Source organism: Mastomys coucha, unplaced genomic scaffold (assembly GCF_008632895.1).
Source record: "Mastomys coucha isolate ucsf_1 unplaced genomic scaffold, UCSF_Mcou_1 pScaffold1, whole genome shotgun sequence".
Taxonomy (NCBI): Eukaryota; Metazoa; Chordata; class Mammalia; order Rodentia; family Muridae; genus Mastomys; species Mastomys coucha.
This window is the reverse complement of record NW_022196891.1, coordinates 30541501-30559124: the sequence shown is the minus strand read 5'-3', so window position 1 is coordinate 30559124 and position 17624 is coordinate 30541501. Positions and strand designations below refer to the sequence as shown.

The 17624-nt window shown below is 49.7% G+C and overlaps 1 protein-coding gene across 5 annotated transcripts in view; it reads left to right on the top strand.

Moving 5' to 3' along the window:
* The first annotated feature begins 861 nt into the window (after positions 1-861).
* Positions 862-17624, top strand: part of Prelp (proline and arginine rich end leucine rich repeat protein) — a 23165-nt gene continuing 6402 nt past the window's right edge. For 2 of the 5 annotated variants that reach the window (XM_031382924.1, XM_031382943.1), the window contains exons 1-3: positions 862-978; positions 12008-12084; positions 13029-13182. Coding sequence is in view for 2 of the 5 variants with exons in the window: in XM_031382905.1 (XP_031238765.1) it covers positions 17267-17409 (143 nt within the window). In the remaining 3 variants the exon portion in view is untranslated. Of the gene's footprint in view, positions 979-12007; positions 12085-12996; positions 13183-15808; positions 16073-17199; positions 17410-17624 lie in introns of those variants that run through there. The other 3 variants (XM_031382933.1, XM_031382915.1, XM_031382905.1) reach the window with 3 other exon arrangements.

Genomic DNA, 17624 nt, shown 5'->3' with positions numbered 1-17624 from the left:
TAAGGCTGGGAACAAAGGTCGGCTCAGGAGGGTCACCTTTCTGGAGGAGGCAAGAAGCAACATGATGAACAGGACGGTGGCTTGTGAGCCCCAAAACAGGAAGAATATTCCTTGCAGGTTAAGCGCTCTGTTTGCAGTAAAGACAATTAAGTTCCTGTTTGACCTATGTTTATTTTGACCCTTTGGCACCGGATGTGCTTGATCACGTGTGGGCCGGGGGATATGTGGGCAGGAAATACATCAGGATGCATGCTTGCTTCTGATTGGACCTGATGGGGAAATCGGTGGATTATGGGTCTCGCCTAGTTAAGCCTCTGCAAGACATGACTCATGGCCATTTCCTGGGAACCTGGGTATAGACCTAGCCAGAGCCCATCCACCTGGCCAGTATTTAATTAAAACCCACTTCAAATTTGGCTCAGAATTGTGGTAATGGTCTTATTCTACTAGTGGGATTAACAGGCTCGATTCTCTAGCTACCAAACCTAGACATGGGGCAGGTGTGACCTCCACAAAGTGGCTATGATCTCTCCCCTTCTGTCCCAGCTCACCCAGTGTCACCTGCTCCAAGCTCCACAGTGGCCGCTGTGAGCCTGGAGGTTGGAAGAGGAGCAGGAGCCTGACCTGCAGGCAGCCTGAACTTGCCGCTGCCTGCCCTTGCCCGACATTCCTGGTTTCCTCTTTGCCCTAGCTGGAGCCAACTCTTTAGGCAGCGCAGTCATGGGAAAGCTCACAGCCTCAGACAGAGAACTGTGACCTGAGTCAGAACATGGCCCTGTGGCATTCAAGGTCAGAGGGCGGGTTCTGCTGGAGACCAATCGGGACAGCAGAGCTGGACAAACAGGCCAAAGGAAGGAGAAGCACCCCGAAAAGAGGCTGTGGCCATGAGAGGAAGGGGTGGGCAAGGGTTGATGATTCCTGCTGAAGAGCTGATAGATCTTCTGATTCAGAAGAACCACAGAGCAGGCGACATGAGAGGTGTGTAAAAGATGGGTAGAAGAGACCACCAGGCAACAGGGTTTATAACGCACACTGGGCCTAGCTGACGGCTGTATTGGCATGCATTTATTCTGTATATGTTTATTAGGACATCAGAGACAGCGGGGACTCAGGCAGCCTTCCTGGGTTCAGTCCACCCTTGTCAAGTTCCGTATAAGTGACAGTTCCTAACTAGTGTAACACTCAGCCTTTTGTTTGCTTGTACACAAAGGAAGGGTGGGTTGAGGCCTCCTCCTGGGGATAGGGGCTAAATGTACTGAAATACTGAAGTTCTTGTTTGGAATAAGCACTAAGTGAGGTCTCTAATCTCACTGTCATTGCCAATTTGCCAGGAGCTGGGTTTGTTTCTTGTAGGTCCTGCAGACACGACAAGGGGGCTTTGAGTTGGGTTTTGCAGAATGAATAGGAATTTCTCAGATGGAGACTGGAAGGAAAGGGGGCATGGAAACTCAAATTGGAAAGGGCCCAAAGATGTGAAAATCCAGGGATCACGACTCCCAAAAATCTGGTTTTCAGAGAATGACAGGAATGTCGGTTCGGACTGCAGGGCCCAAGGCATTTGATTCCATTCTGTAAACAACTGAGAGATATTACAGAATTTTAAGCATGGGACCCACATAGATCTATATTTGAGGAAACAACATACTTGCTGGGTCATAAAAGATGAGAGTGAGAAACTAACAGCAAAAAAAAATAAAGGATGTTTTATAACAACTCCCAAGAGGGAAGCCAATCTGCCCTACCTAGGCTCGCTGCCCAAGCACTGCTGGGCAGAGATCAAGACTCAGGACCTGATACATGTCAGACCTGAGCTGGCTCTGGGCCCCCACATAGCCAAACAGGCTTAGCAGCAGCCATGGAGACTGGTAGACAAGATAGAGAGGAGAGCAGCTATAGAGAGTGGTACAGGGTTTAGATGGCACCCACTAGGGCCAAGCTGGGACACACAAGGGCTCTGAGGGGTACTGATACCCTGGGAGGAGAGGAATGTCCTAGAAGAAGTGGCACTGGGGGATGAAGGACCTTCTAGACAGAAGGAATGGGGAGCAAAGGCTTTGCAGGGGAGGTAGTCTGGAGTGCTCTGTGGCACAGCCAGTGTTTGTTGTCTAGAGTCTGAAAGAGTGCTGGAAAGGCAGGCCAGGGACATAGCAGGAGTTCAGCCTGCATTCTGTGGTCTTAGATTCACAGCCAAGGAGAAAGACCAGAACCATGCGTTCTGATGGCCTCTCAAATACAGGTCGGCTGTGAGAGGAGTCGCCTTTCCCGGCACGTGAGGCCTGGGTTCCATCACCAGCACCTCATAAACCAACCCACAGATGTGCCCCGGTGGGCGTGCAGGGTGGGCTTTGGGAGAGCTGCACCTGTCCTGGAGGCTCAGAACCATTGCTACCGGGACAGCGATCCACAGAAAGACCACCTGGCCTGGCTCACCACCTAAGAAGAGCTGACAAGATGGTGGGGGACAGGTGGGTACTCGTCAGTGCCCTAGCCGGAGAGACACAAGCAGCTTTAAAGCCACGGGGAGAGGCCCTGACAGAATGGGGTGGGGGGTGTCTAGGCATACTGGGACAAGAGCAGTAACAGGCTCTCCTGTCACATCTCCTTAAGGAGGAAAATCTGGAACTAGGTCAGCTGTTCTTCACAGCCACCAATGTGAAGATTCCTTTTCAATATTGACAAAAAGTACACGGGGCTAAGGAGGTGGTTCAACGGGTAAGAGCTCTGCTCGGCAAGCTTGAGGACCCGAGTTCAAATCCCCAGCAACCATGTAAGAGACTGGACGTGGCTATGGGTGCCTGTGACTCTAGCCTTGTCAGGTGGAGACTGATTGGTCCCAAGAGCTTGCTGGCCAGCCAGCCTAGCCCAAATGGTGAGCTTCTGGTCTAGTGAGAGACGTAGCTTCAAGGCAGTAATGTGGAATAGAGGAAGATAGCCAACTTCCCGCTCTGACCTCTCTGCACACGGGTGCACATGTGCACACAAACACACACACAGTGTAAACACACACACTGTGTGTTAATAGTAAGACAGACTAACAAGAATTGAAGACACCCAGTAAGTAACCCAAGCCTTCAGAGGTGTGTTTAGACCTCTACATATACCCTGGCTCCAGGGGCACACATGAACATCCAGAGTCGACATACAAGTCCAGGTAATGTATCTGCTGTCACTGGGGGTGTGACCTGGAACTTATAGGCTGGATGCAAAGTTTCTGAGCACTAGGTCTAGTGCAGCTCCTGTTCTTACAGCCCTGGAGCACGTGTGCAGAGGACTGGGAGGCACGCGCCATGCACAGACTCTTGAGCGAACTTTCTAGAACTGCTGCTCCCAACAGGTATGAGGATCCCCAAGTCATGACATGGCTGCTTTGCTCTTCCCTCAGTCCCCCAGACTGTGACATGGGACATAGCTGATCAAAACATGTCCAGGGACTGACCCCAGTCTTGTCATTGGCCTGCACTGTGCCCTTGTGAGGCAGTCATTTCTTGACTCCAAGCCATAGAGAAGTTTAACAAAGCAGACCAGCTCAGCATGACAGCAGGACCAGACTGAATAGTGTAACTAGTTAGGCATCTGTCACTGCTGTGACCCGCGACTTTTACTACATGAGACTGGAGTGTATGGTGCAATCAGAGCATCCAGGAACCTAGGAAGCCCTTACCTTGGCACGTGGGATGCCGTCATCATCCACCTGAGCCTGGCTTCCTGAGGATCTGGGGCTCAGAGCGTAGCTCACTTAGGCTTCTGTCCAGCCATGGCAGCGGGGCAGCTTTGCAGGCATTGCTGGGATGGTCTGGGGTTGCCTTGCGTGTGTGTGTGTGTGTGTGTGTGTGTGTGTCTTCCGAATTCTCCCCTGCCATATTTGCAGAACGGATGGGACAGTTTACAGCCAGGGGAAAGGGATTTAGAGATCCTCAGCCTGCCTGTGCTCATGAGGAATGCTTACCTCCTCTCCCGTGGCCTTTGCCCTACCTCCTACTGTTGAAATAAGCAGAGAGGTCTGTCAGGAGGAGGGAAGTGGAAACGGCCTTCCAAGTGCCTTTGGCCCCATTTTCCACACGCTTGAAACCCTTGGGTCCTGGGTATAGACTGGCATCTTGGCAGGAAATATGGGAGTAAAGAAAGCTTCCAGGATGGGGACTGAGTGAAGAAGAACGAGGGAGATCAGTAGGGCCCAAGAGAGAGACCCAGCAGTCTTCTCTCTCACGCCATGACAGGCAGCAAGAGACACAACTTTCCTGTCTTTCAAAAGGAAATGATCACCCTGCAGAGCGTTTCTGTCCCTTACAAACAGCTGCCCAGAAAGGGATCAAAGAACTGCTGGGCTAGACCAAGGCTGGGCGAGCATTGTAGCAGGGTTAGCCAGGAGCAGAACGCACACACACATCTTCACCATAGCCCTGCCTGACTGGTCCAGCACCACTAAGCCTAGCTTCATAAAGCTACAGGTGAGCCCAGAGTGGGGACACAAGGGTGACATGGAATGTGTGCCACTGTGCTGAGACAAGCTCTCCATCCCAATACTGTAGAGGAAAGATAAGTAATGGGGCAGGGTTATTTGCCCTTGATGAGCTGACGGACTATAATTAACACCTGCACATGGGCACACAGACTAGCCTAAAGGCACTTAGTCAGCCTTGAGAGGAAGCAGAGACCAGAACTGGTACCATATAGGTAAGCCTCTAAGCCCAGCACTGCTCACCTCAAAATGAGGGGCCCAAGCCAGGCATGGTAGTACACAACTGTAATGCCAGCCTTTGGAAGGCTGAGGCAGGAGGATCAGGAGTTCAAAGCATCCTTGGCTACATCGTGACAAGCAGGAGTGATGTCCTAATTAGCATTCTCTGGAGGGACAGACCCTATGGGACGAATTTATATGTGCTAAAAAATTTATTAAGCCACTCTACGTTAAAATAGCAAATAACAACCGAGAGCTGATTGGGCCTCCACAGCTGAAGTAACCCCACAGTGGCTTTCTGTGGGGTTGGCAACTAGGCTCAGTCCTCAAAGCTGGGTGCTTCAGCACTCCCAGTGTGAAAGCTTCCTTAGTCCATCATAGGAAGGCTGGGAACACTGGTCTGACATCAGGGAAGGAACCAGCAGCAACAGAATAAAGCAACGTAGCAAGAGGGAAGGCCACGCCAGCCACAGGAGAGACACTTTCCCTCTGCTGCCCTTTTAAACTGGGCTGCCACCAGGAGGTGCTGCCCACAATCGGGGTGGCTCTTCCTGCGCCAGTTAAGGCGCTGGGGACAGTTCTTCAAGATCTGTTCCCTATCCAGATGAGTCTAGTTTATGGCAAATGGGCGCTCAAACCAACCATCATAGGCTACATGAGATCCCTTCTCAAAATAACAACAATGAAAAAAAAATCAAGAACCCAAACGTCCACCAGGAGGCATTGGTTAAATGAACTTAGGGGGAGGAGAAGCACAGAGAAAGAACTGTGTCTGCAACATGGGGTAACTGGGAGAGGGGACATTTGAAAGATCATAAGCAGGTGCTGGTGTTGCCTAGCCAGCGGCTCAGAAGGCTGAAGCAGGATTGCAACTTGCCTAGACTACGAAGAAAAACCCTTGTCTCTAAAATGGAAGGGATGGAGAGGAAGGGGACGTGTGGAGAGGAGGAAGAGAGGAAGAAGGAGAGGGAGGGGAGAGAAAATAGAAGAAGTAGAGGAAGAAGAGAAGGAAGAGAAAGATTGTAGTAGTTGTCAATTAATCTTTTCTCTAATCAACCTAGTGGTGGCTACTCGTTCCTCGCTACCTGCCCCAATGTTCTGGGTTCCTGAATGAAACACACACACACACACACACACACACACACACACACAGCCTTATATTTTAATGTGTCTTAACAGCTCAATGGTTGGGCCACTCTCAAACCTCCACGTGGCCAACACCTCCCATGGATATTCCTGAGGTATTACTTACTAAAATGTATATTCCATGTTGTTGTCCTAGACCCAGTTGCGGGGGCCCCCAGGGCTGCTCTTCCCCGGCTCTGACATGTTGGCTGTCTCTCTGTCCTTTACTCCTCAGACATGGCAGCTGCTCCTTCCCTGGAGATTAACCCTTCCTCCTGCTCATTCCTCTGTCCTTTTCCCTGGGAATCCTAGAAGTCCCACCTCTGTATCCCTGCCCAGCCACTGGCTGCTGGCAACTTTATTTACCAATCAAACCAACTGGTGCAGGGACCCTCATCGCCTTATGTGTAGACGTGCGGATTCCCGTCTAATTTTGGGGACCAAACTAACATAATATAAGTGGCATTAGACCAAATCTAAAGGACCAAAAGGGGGATAGAATAATATTATTATTTTTTAGATTTATTTTATTTATTTTATATGTATGAGTACACTGTAGCTGTACAGATGGCCGTGAGCTATTATGTATGTGGTTGCTGGGAATTGAACTCAGGACCTCTGCCGGCCCCACTCGCTCCAGCCCTGCTTGCTCCGGTGTAATTCACTGTAGCTGTTTTCAGACACACCAGAAGAGGGTGTCAGATCTCATTATGGGTGGTTGTAAGCCAACATGTAGTTGCTGGGATCCGAACTCAAGACCTTCGGAAGAGCAGTCAGTGCTCTTACCCGTTGAGCCATCTCGCCAGCCCAAATAATATTGTTTTTAAAACTAGATATATGAGATAGATTACTAAATTTATTCTTAAACAAAGCAATGTATAGCCATAATCTTACATTGGTAGAACTCTTTATAATTGATGCAAAATTAAGGTTATAATTTCCTATATTGGCACAGACTTTATATATTGATATAGGTTTAAGGTTTTCATTGCTATAAATCTTTATATTTTGATACAAAATTTGAAATTAATATTGTTACTCTTAGATAGCCATTATGCCTATGCAACTCATTTAACATTATTTCATTATTAATAGAATTTCAGCTAAGAGACATGTTTGGTCCTGACAGTACCCCTCTTCATGGTTCAAAGAAGATATTGAACATCATAACCTCCATATGGAGTTGCTCCAGTTGTGGAAAGGTTTGCCCTACTGGGCAATGATTGCCCTAGTCCATCTACAGACAAAAACTACTGTCCAGGAAAGGACACACGATGCAGGATAGTTGACAGCTTAGCTCTGCCAAGCAGGGTAAGCTAGACCTTCATAGTTCCTGCTTCACTTAAGGTCTATCAGATGATCCTGGGCCAGAAGGCTGAAGACTTGATGCCCCGACATTCTGAGGAATAGGGGACTGCCCAGGTAGTCAGCTGTCTCTACAAATTGCTTAAGTTTTAGAAGGTATGTTTTTGTGCTTCCTACATATGCAGGTAATATTTAACTCACTCTCAGCTTTCTGATAGGGTTGAAGACTAGTTATAGTCTCATGACCAAACAAGTTGTTTAGCATTGAGGAAGATGATGCAGATTCCAAAAGATGGTTTTCAGATGGTTATGCAAGTTAAAATCAGAATGTAATTCAGCTATATAATTGGAAACTCCATGTTAGAATAGATGCTAGAACAATATACCTAAATTGAAAAAAAAAATTGATGAACTGGAAGTTATTAGTGTATATCATACCTTATAGTTTACATTACTGTTATAACTATGTTTATTGTATTCTGAGGGAAAAGGCCTTTTTAATGGACAAAAAGGGGAAACGTTGTGAATTTGGTCTTACTCTTGTATTATGTTAATTGGGTCCCCCAAATTACATGAGAATCCACATATAAGATGCTGAGGGTTGCTACCCCCAGTTGGTTTTGATTGGTAAATAAAGTTGCTGGTGGCCAGTGGTTGGGGAGGGAGATAGAGGCAGGACTTTAGGATGCCTGGGCAAGTGACTAAGACAAAGAGGGAAAGAAAGAATGAACACCCCAGAAAAGGAGTAGCAGCCATGCCTGAAAAGTACAGTTAAACAGACAGCCAACATGGAAGAGCCAACATGGAAGACCGGCCCAAGGAAGACTGGGTCTAGGGCAACAACGATGAAATATAGATTTTAGCAAGTAATAACTCAGTAATATGGGAGGAGAATGTGTCAGCCATGCAGAGGTTTGGGAGTGGACCAACCACTGAGCTGTTTAAGGCACATTAAAATGTAAGGCTGTGTGTGCATATGTGTGTGTGTGTGTGTGTGTGTGTGTGTGTGTGTGTGTGTGTGTGTCTCATTCAGAAACCCAGAACATTGGGGCATGTTGTGGATGGGCCTGATGTTTTTCTTGTGAACCAATCCCCTAACGAATAAAGGAGCCAATCACTGGGTGAGTAGGCGGGACTTCCAGGTTGGATGGAGGAAGAGAGGAAGCAGGAGAGTTAGGTCTTTTTGGATGGGGATAGCATGAGGACAAGATGTAATTCCGAGTGTGAGCCAGTTTCAATGCCAAATCCATCAGGATTCACCACTGGAGAATTTAGATTTAATAAGACTTACAAGTCAGGATTTTAGTTGTTGTGCCCAGTGATTGTGTTACCCTTGTTTCTGAACTAAGTTTGTGTTGCATTTTCTTTCACATGGTGACTCGTCCAGGTTCAAGAGAAAAAAGTACTGGGTTTGCCTGAGATTCACCATAAAGGCCAGGGGGGATTTGAAACATGGAGCTGGCGAGGTATCGACCTATAAGAACAGGTCAGCTATTGCCCACCTGTGCATGGCTGACCAAGCCACTGGGGCAGAGAGTTGCTGACACAAGCTCGGGAACATGCTGGGTTTTGGGTTTTTTTTTTGTGTGTTTTGTTTTTTGTTTTTTTTTTTAATATTTCCCACAACAGGGGCGGGTATGGAGGAACACGTCACCATTGCGGCCACCGCCATCACAGTGTCGATTTGAGGAAAGATTAACTGACAACTGCAACAAAGGATGGCAAAGGGAAGGGTCCAGGGAGAAATAGCTCTGGGCAGCATCCGGGCCTGGGGCTCAGGCTCGTGATTCCAGCTACTCAGGAGGGTGCTGAAGGAAGACAGTTGAAGAGCAGTCTAGGCAACTTAGTGTGTTCCTATCTTAAACCAAAAAAAAAAAAAAATGTATAAGTAAAAAAGAAGGCTAGAGATGTAGCTCAGTGATAGATTGCTTGCCTGGTGTAGACCAGGCTCTAGATTGGATTCTCAGAATCAGAGAAGTGGGGAGTGGCAAAGAAACTGCACTCTGGTGTCTCCTGGAGGAACCTGGGTGGTAAGGAGACAGACCTTGGACCCACATGGCTCTATACCTTTGAGATTCTCGATCAAAAGAATTACGACACATTTTTAAAAAACATTTTTGTAAAGAAGTGAATGGCAGAGGCTATCCTTGTTTAACCCTCTTTATCGTAATGAAACAGACCTTCTATTGAGCACCCAGATGTGCCAAACCCTCAGTGGGTTTTAACCCAATGCTGTGGGTTCCCAACAATGTATAGGCCGCTGTCTCTTCCCAGCAGAAGCCCAGGACCCCCCAGCTGGACAGAGGGTTGGGTGCCCCGGGATTCCCACAGCCTCTCCCCTGCTGTGCACCCTAGCCTGGGAGCCTCAGTGAGGGATGAGGGTTGGCCAGCTTCTGTGGGACCTAGTGACCACCCTGAGGTCTGAACCCAAACCCCTAATGCCTACCCTTCCCTTCCTGGCAGTTGGAGGTGGGAGGCTGGGCCCCTCTTCTCTGCACTCCAGGGAATAGGGTGTCATGTCCCACAATCTGCCCTTTCTTCTCTGGCTGGAGTGCTTGCTGCAGTCACCAAGGCAGCCGTTACCAGGCGGGCCAAAGAACAGTGAGCCCCAGACTGATGGTGGGCAGGGTGGGCAGGCAAAGTCTCTGGGAAGGCAGCTAAATAAAACCCACCGCAGTGGGGTCCACCTCTCTCCTACCTCAGCCAGGCTGCCAGGTTTTCCCTGGTGGCTGCAGCCTGGGCGCTACACTTCCCACACGCCCCCAGCATTCCCAGGAGTGCTTTGAGTGCTGCAGGAGGAAGAGATGGCTATGTCACCTGCTCAGTGTTTCCAGCAGCACCTCTGACAGCTGAGGATGCTTACTCTGCAGAAGCCTTGGCTGTGTGAATGAATGAATGATGCTCCCAAGCCCCTGCTTCCGGAAAGCCTCTCTGGACCCTGGGGATAAGCAAGGAGGAAGACAAGGTTATTTGAATACATACCCCTGAGGAAACTGAGGGTCAAATCTGTTTGCCAGGTATCAAGAAAGGAGCAGAGCTGACATTTTAACCCACGAGTGAGTCCCAATACCACCTCATTTTACAATGTCGGAAGTGACTTCAAAGGTCAGCTAGTGTACCCTCGAGTTTTTACAAATAGTGAAGTTCCAGAAAGTGACAGCATGGAAGCCTCAATCCAGGTCTCAGAAGTTCAGGCCTTTGTCCCCAATCTGGAGACTGCTCTATCCTTCACCAAGGACAGCAGAAAGGCAGGTTGGCTAACATTACCTGATTTGTCTCACCCCGCTTCTATGCTCCACAGTTGCCAATAGACCAGTGGTTGTAAACTCTGGTGTCTCCAATAGTGGGAAGGTACAGGTACCATGTAAAAAAAGGCGAGGCCCTGACTCTAGGCTAAGGCAGCAGAGGGGACTGGCCATTGTGTGGAATGGGGAAATCCCTGCACTAGCTAAAAGCATCCAAATAAGATAAAAGAAAAATATGGACACTCCAACACATAACAGCAGGGTTTGTGGTAGTGGCGTAAGGGGATAGTTATTATTTATTTACTCAGTAGTTACTATTTTTTTTTTTTTTTTTGGTTTGAGAATGTCTAACTCAGTTTTCCATGCTGACCTCAAACTAGTAGCAATTCTCCTGCCTCAGGCTCTAAGTGCCGAGATTACTGACACGAGCCAGCATACCAGCATGAGGCGATAACTGTTGCTCTGGGTGTTAAGCGATGATGTGATGGTCTCCTGTGTGTATGTGAAGGCTATGGGCACAGCTCAGTGGTAGAGTGTAGGGTTGTGAGCCTACGTCCGCTCCACCACTGGGCACAGCCACTTGTGGAGGCAGGCCTCGGGGAGTTTTACTGCGCTTGCCTCACACGCCACCGCCAGGCCAATGTGGGCTGTAGGGAAGCACTGAGACACTGCTGGGGTGGAGAGCAGTCTGAGACCTGTGAAAGCTGGAGCTGGGTTGAGGGTCCCCAGGCCTATAACGAGGCAGGGTCCACGGAGTTCCCAGGCTCTTAGACAGCTAGGTGCTACTGGGAGTCTCAGAAGAGCTGAGAATAGAGTGGAGGCCCAAGGGCTGGGTCTAGCCTGGGGATGGGTGGGGGCGGGAGGGGAGCTTCAGCTAGTTTCACATGGCTTGGTGGGTAGCAGGCTTGGTGACTGTTGTGGCAGGGAACTTGGAGAGGCCTTCTTTGGGAGATTAGACAGTGGCTCTGTAGGCAAAGGCCTTCTCCATGGCTCCCCGCATGAAGAGACCGTCTGTGGTTCCAAACCATTTATTGTCACAGTGGAAAGTGGGTGTGTGAAACCATATCCCACTTCTCAGGGTGGGCCTGAGATTAAACACCGTTTGCAGGCAGTAATGTCTGGGAAGGGAATCTCACTAGAAATGCTGCCCTCTGAGCCTCTAGGCATCTCATTAGCATGGGGATCTCTGCCTTGAGCCTATGCGACCACAGATCACAGCTCTTTTCCTATTGTCTTGGTCTGAGATGTTAGGAATGCCTCATCTACATGTGGAAGGGCTTGGGGCATTGCCCTTATATGACTGATGGACACAAATCTATGGGGGGCTGCAGCTGCGTGACAGGGACCTGGTGCCTGCAAGCAGGCAAAGCTCCTACAGTCCCTTCAGGGTCTCTGGGGCTTTAAACCTTTAGCTCCACCAAGGACCAGGCTCACGGTCCACGGCCCACAGTAGAGCACTTGCCTAGCACATGCAAGGACCTGGAACTCCCTCCAGTACAGGCTTTGGGGGAGTGTGACAGCGAAAAGGTAGGTAAACAGGCAGTGAGTGACATGTATTTCTCTTCTCTGGCTGTGATTCCCTACAATCCCTTCTGAAGCGGCCACTGTCTCACCAGTGTCTAAAGTGCCTCATGCGCAGTTGCTTACATTCCAGAACTCCCTGAGACACAGACAAGGAAACAGAGGCATCTGAGAACCAAGGGACTTGCCTGAGATCACACTCCATTTCCTGTGAGTGGAAAAGCGGGGGATTTCAGGGAGTGGGGCTAAGGGGGGACAGTGACAAGGGTCCCTTGTGGGCTTTTGCAGGTCTCTGTTGGCCTAATGGTGACTGAGTGAGTGCTCCCTGAGGTTCTGAGCCAGAGTGCTCCTTAAAGCCAAGTGTGCCTGACTTTTCAGATGGGGGGGCATTGTTCAGATAACAGACTCTTGAGTTGGCTTCCGGGTCATGGATATGCACTGGGGAGGCTGGGATCTTCCTGTTTCTGGGGGATGACCACACAGCCCCCAAACCTCACCTGAGTGTGACACAAAGCGGAAGAAGAGCCCCAACACTGTCCTCATGATCTAGGAGCAATGGCTTGAGGACTCACAATTGAAAACCTGCTTTAACTTTGTTGTGTGATTCTCAGGCCAGAGTGGCTCTCTGGCCACCAAACCAGTAGTTACGTCTCCCATCTGCTCACTGCACAGTGAGTCTCCTCTCCCTCAACAAGCCCCTGGACCGTGATGGGGGGAAATACTGTTACTGTGTATGCTCGGAAAAGCGTCCCCGTGGCTCCTCAGTGATTTGAAGAATTTGATATCAGGGAAGTAAGGCGCTTGTTAGAAACTGAACTAGCCAGGGCTGGACCCAGCGACCCCACCCCGCCTGCGCAGAAGCAGAGGCCTTTCCAAGTGCTCTCCTCTCTTGATTTGGCTTATTTTCCAAACACGGGTCAAATGGTCCCTCTCCAGAGCAGCAGCAGCAGGAAACATTATTAAAAGTGAGCCGTTAGCGGGCATCGGGTGTGGATGAGGTTTGTGGAGTTTTGGCTGCCAAATAAAGGCTTTATTGTTGTCATCCCTCCTTTCCCAAGCGCCCCCCCCCCTCTCCTCTGCTCCCTCCTCCTCCCTACCCTCCCCCCCTCTCATCTGCCCCTCCCTCCCCGAACCTAACCTCCCCACCCTAATAGGATCTGGTGGAGGAAAGTCAGGCAGACACACGCAGACAGGCACCAACTGGGAGACCAGAACTTCTAGCTGGCTCTCTGCTGCCACAGCTCCAGCAGAGGGTGGGGAGGAACAGAGAAGTGCCCCAGAGTCCAGAGGAGAGGCAGGTGTGTGCAGGTAAGTTCAGGCAGTGGGGGAGAAGGCTGAAAGGCTCCTTCCTCCAGGGGTTGTCTCTAGCCCTGTCCGATCTTTCTATCCTCCCTCCTGGCCTCCTTTCCTTCTCCTTTTTCCTCTCCAAAGAGCTCAGACATAGCCTTTCTCGTTTCCTGCGGACACGCTCTTGTCTCTCCAACGTCCTGCATCCTTACGTGTGTGTGCTCGCTGCTGAAGTTACACTTTCTTAGTGCAGATGTTTGTGGAACACACAGAGCTGTGTCGCACACAGAATTTCAACAGAGCAGGTGTTACCATGGGAACCAGACACTGGAACTCAATTCTCTACACCTTTCGTGTACTGTCACGCATTGAAGAAGACAGATGACAGACAGACAGACAGACACACACACACACACACACACTGGGTTTTGTCTCTTACTCTGTCACATGCCTCCTTAGCTTGCTGACCATAGAAACAGTGTTTTGTTTTTGTTTTTGTTTTTGTTTTTGTTTTCCTGCTGAGATGACAGAGCCAAAAGACAATCACACTTTGGCTGATCAGGGAGGACATGAACAATCAAGTGGTTTTCTTCCTTCCTTTCTTTCTTTCTTTTGGGCTTACTCAGGCAGGAGGGAGAGAAAAGTGGCTCTCCAGCCCGGCACAGTACCCTCTCCACAGCCTGAATTCCTGTCTCCTTCCTCCCAAACCACTTGGCTCTTGCAAAGAGAAGCCAACCTTGCCTGCAAGCCTTGGAGGCCCTAACTCCAAGTTAACAGTCCTCCCCCTCCCCCTGCCCCAGGTAGTCAGAAACACTTTTCTCTCAGAAGTTATTCTGAGATTATCCTGGCCAGTCAGCTGATAAGGGGGCTTGAAGTTGAGGAAGCGGGAGGGGAACCTGAGAGCCCTATTTGCATAGCTCCCTCCTCTCCTGCAATAGAGGGGCTCCATGGCAGTAAGAAGGGGGACACTGGTTCATCCTCGGAAGGCCCTGGGCAGTAGGCAGGGAATATGGAAGCTTTCCTAAAAACATGACCAGACACTCATTACAGACCCATCAAACAGAGCTCAAGAGGTCCCAAGCTGTGTTAATACATACTGAGAGGGCTGTGTGGTGTCCTAAAGAAAGGAGCCCCTAACAGTGAGGGCTGGGAGCAACTGCAGGAGGGAACAAGGCACTCTCTTGTGATGGCTAGCTAACCTTATCATCACCATCACCATCACCATCATCATCCTTATAAACCTTGGCAACCATACTTCTAAAGAACATTTTAGAAAGAAAGGAAGCTACCCTATTATATCTCCTCTGTCCCAGGTACCCAAGAGCTGGTACTGGTCACTGTCACCATCCCTTCTAGATTCTCTCTCCCCAAGCCCCACAGCTCTGTCCTGTTTGACTCTCTCAGAGGACAGACTAGTTGATAATATGTCCCTTACCCACACTCACCTTCCCAGAGGACGTGTGAGGAGAACATCCCAAGGCTAGAAGGAACAACAACAACAACAACAACAACGACAACAGGCAAGGAGAAGCCTTAGATCTCAGAAGGAGCCACAACCATCCAAAAAAAGCGATTTCTGTTTGCCAGCCAGAGTCCCCACCTCTGATTTCTTCCCCATCCCCCTGAATGGGGAGCCTGTTCTTTCAGACTCCTTCCTATAACCATACAAGCTCCATTCTGTTTACATTCTTCCTCTTCAAACCAGAATACAGTGCTTACTCTGCAATAGTGTTCAACTTGGCTTTAGCGATTTTTGACCTGCATTGCATTTTAAAGTTGCTTGTGCCACTTACATCCGACAACGGGGCAAGCTTTGGCCAACCCCAGCTCATGCTGTACATTTAGAAGGACCCCTCGCCCTGGGCTTTACTGGCCTACGGTACACTGGAGGAGTCCAAACATTGACAGTTCTTGGGCTCTTACAACAGATAAACAGGACAGGTGGGAAAAAGGACTCCCTCCCTTTAAACTCAGGGAGCCTCTCCCAGAACCTGCTCTTCTGTAAACACACTGTCCCTGCCATTTCCAGAGTCTTGTTTCTGGATCGTGCCTTCAAATGCGTGAGCTCATCCCATCATCATACAGATGACAAGCCTGGGGCCCGAGGGGAGAGTCAGAGGCAGGATTCAAGCCCAGATCCACGCTGTCAGAACTGAAATTTAAATTGTAAGCTCTCTTAAGAAAGGCTTTTAAATAAGAGCATGAACTGGGCTTGGGTAAAGCCAGCAGCTTTGTGAGGGACAGTGCTGGAGATTGGTGCCCTTTGGTGAGGGGTGTGGTCAATGAGTACTCATTGATTGACAGCGAGCAGGGCCCAATAGGGATCCAAATTGAATAGGATGTGAGGAGGTACGTTTCTTTCAGAAGCATGAGGGATTTTAATCACAGACACCCCACCCTAAGGGAACTAATGATGTGGAAGGCAAGAGCAACAGGGCCCTAGCTCTGGTCTTTGTTGGTGAAACTACCCCTCTGGGGTAGGTTTGACTCCAGTTTGCCTCTGCTCCTCTTTATAAGAGCTCTGAGGCAGGGGAGCGTGGCTAGAGAGAATGGCCATGCAGCGAGAACTTCCCAGAAGTCCAGGAGAGCCTGGCTCAGCGGGAAGGGGTGTGCCTATGAGGAAGACCTTGGCCATGAGCGCAGTTCCCTGTGCACTCTGCACACGGATCTCTGGCTCAGCCCCGAGGCTGAGAGGAGAAGGGTTGAGCCTCTTTGCCTAGTGAAAGTCCCCACTTCAGATTCAGGGAGCTTGTTTTGGGGGAACCTCCTGGGGCTCTGGGTGGAGCATGGCTAGCCCTGAGACCCAGAAGAAAGGCTCCAGAGGACTAACGGGAAGATAAGCGTTCTCAAAGAGTCTGGCCTGGGCATGAGGAGGAAGGAGGCCTGGGGAGCCCATGTCTGAGACTGGCAGGTAGGACTTCCCAGGGATAGCCATGGCAGTGGGGGCAGGGCTGCCCAGCACATGGACAACCGAGACCCACCCCTTCCCCAGCCTCTGAGCCCAGCCGCCCAGGCCATCTGCCTCACAGGGAAGGCTCTGCTGGATGCCCTGGAAAGCTTTGTTTGGCTAACTTAGTGTCCATTACTTCACCTTGGAAGTGCTTTTGGCACCAAGGGCAACAAAGCAAACCTGGGAAAGTCTTGTCAAACCTAATTTTGGCCTTGCAGCAAGGTTTCTCATAGCAGGGTGGCAGGAGGGGGGATCGTAATTTTGCCTACAGACTTCTGGGCAACTTATAAACAAAGAGATTCAAAAAGAACAAGAAGAAAAGAATAAAAAGAAAACAGTCTTGCAAAGACTGGTGCCTTTACAGTGTTTTGGAATAGTCACACTTCACCTTCTTCACTTCTTACGTAACATGACTATTCTATGTTCAAGAAAATTAAAAGCTTTATTAAAATGTTAATCCATAACACACCAGTTACAGGGAGAGTGATGTGGGATTGAGCAGCAGGGGTCAAGTTCAAGTGCTGCAAGGGACAGGCTGCCTTCTTAGTCCTCTCAGAGAAGCCTTGGTGCAGATAAACCAAGCACCTAACTGCAGGTCCTTTGTCACAGAAGGCCCAGGGAAAATGACCTTCTCGATGTACCCAAGAGGCTTGTCTGAGATGAAACCCACTTCAGATGAGAGAGAGAGAGAGAGGGAGGGAAGGAGGAAGGGAGGGAGAGAGAGAAAGAGGGGTGGAGAGAGAGAGAGAGAGATCAGGCAGAATAGACTCTGCCTTCTCCATTCTACCCTCCTTCCCACCTAGACTAACACGCAACACTTACACATTAATACAGGGCCCTGAGAATGTGAGTGTGCCCAGTATGTGTACAAACTGGTACGGGATAGGAACAAAGAGGAAAGTAGGTGTGTGTGTGTGTGTGTGTGTGTGTGTGTGTGTGTGTGCATGTAATGTGCATATACGGTTAGGGACAGGCACAGTTAATTCCTGCCCATTAGGGATAAGCTCTGCCAGCCCGCCTGTTATCTCTCACATTCAGCTCCACCCAAGCATCTGACCCACACCTTGGGGATCCCGCCACCCCCTGCTCCTTTCCTTTGACCAAAGCAAGCCGAAGATAGCTCCTAATAAAAGCAAAGGGAGATTTGACATAGATATGGGCCCGGGGGATAGGTGGGAAATGGAGGCTGTGATCGCTGGGTTCAAGTACAAGCTTAGGGACACACTTCAGCCCTCTCTGCATCTGAGAAGCCCAAGAAGCCTGCATTCCGAGAGCTACAATAGCGAGGAAGATTTGAGGTAAGCCCCTGATGTGATATAGAAAGTATTAGGGGTGAGGAGCTATAGAGATAAAGTACAGGCACCCTCTCCCTGGGCCCCTCCTATCCCAGGCTGGAAAGGGGAGTTGGCCCTGGGAGTTGTCACTCTGCAGCTAGGAAGAACCTTTTCAACTTAGCTCCCACACCACAAGTCAGCAGAGCCACGAAACAAAGGTCTCCAGCTCTTGATCCCAG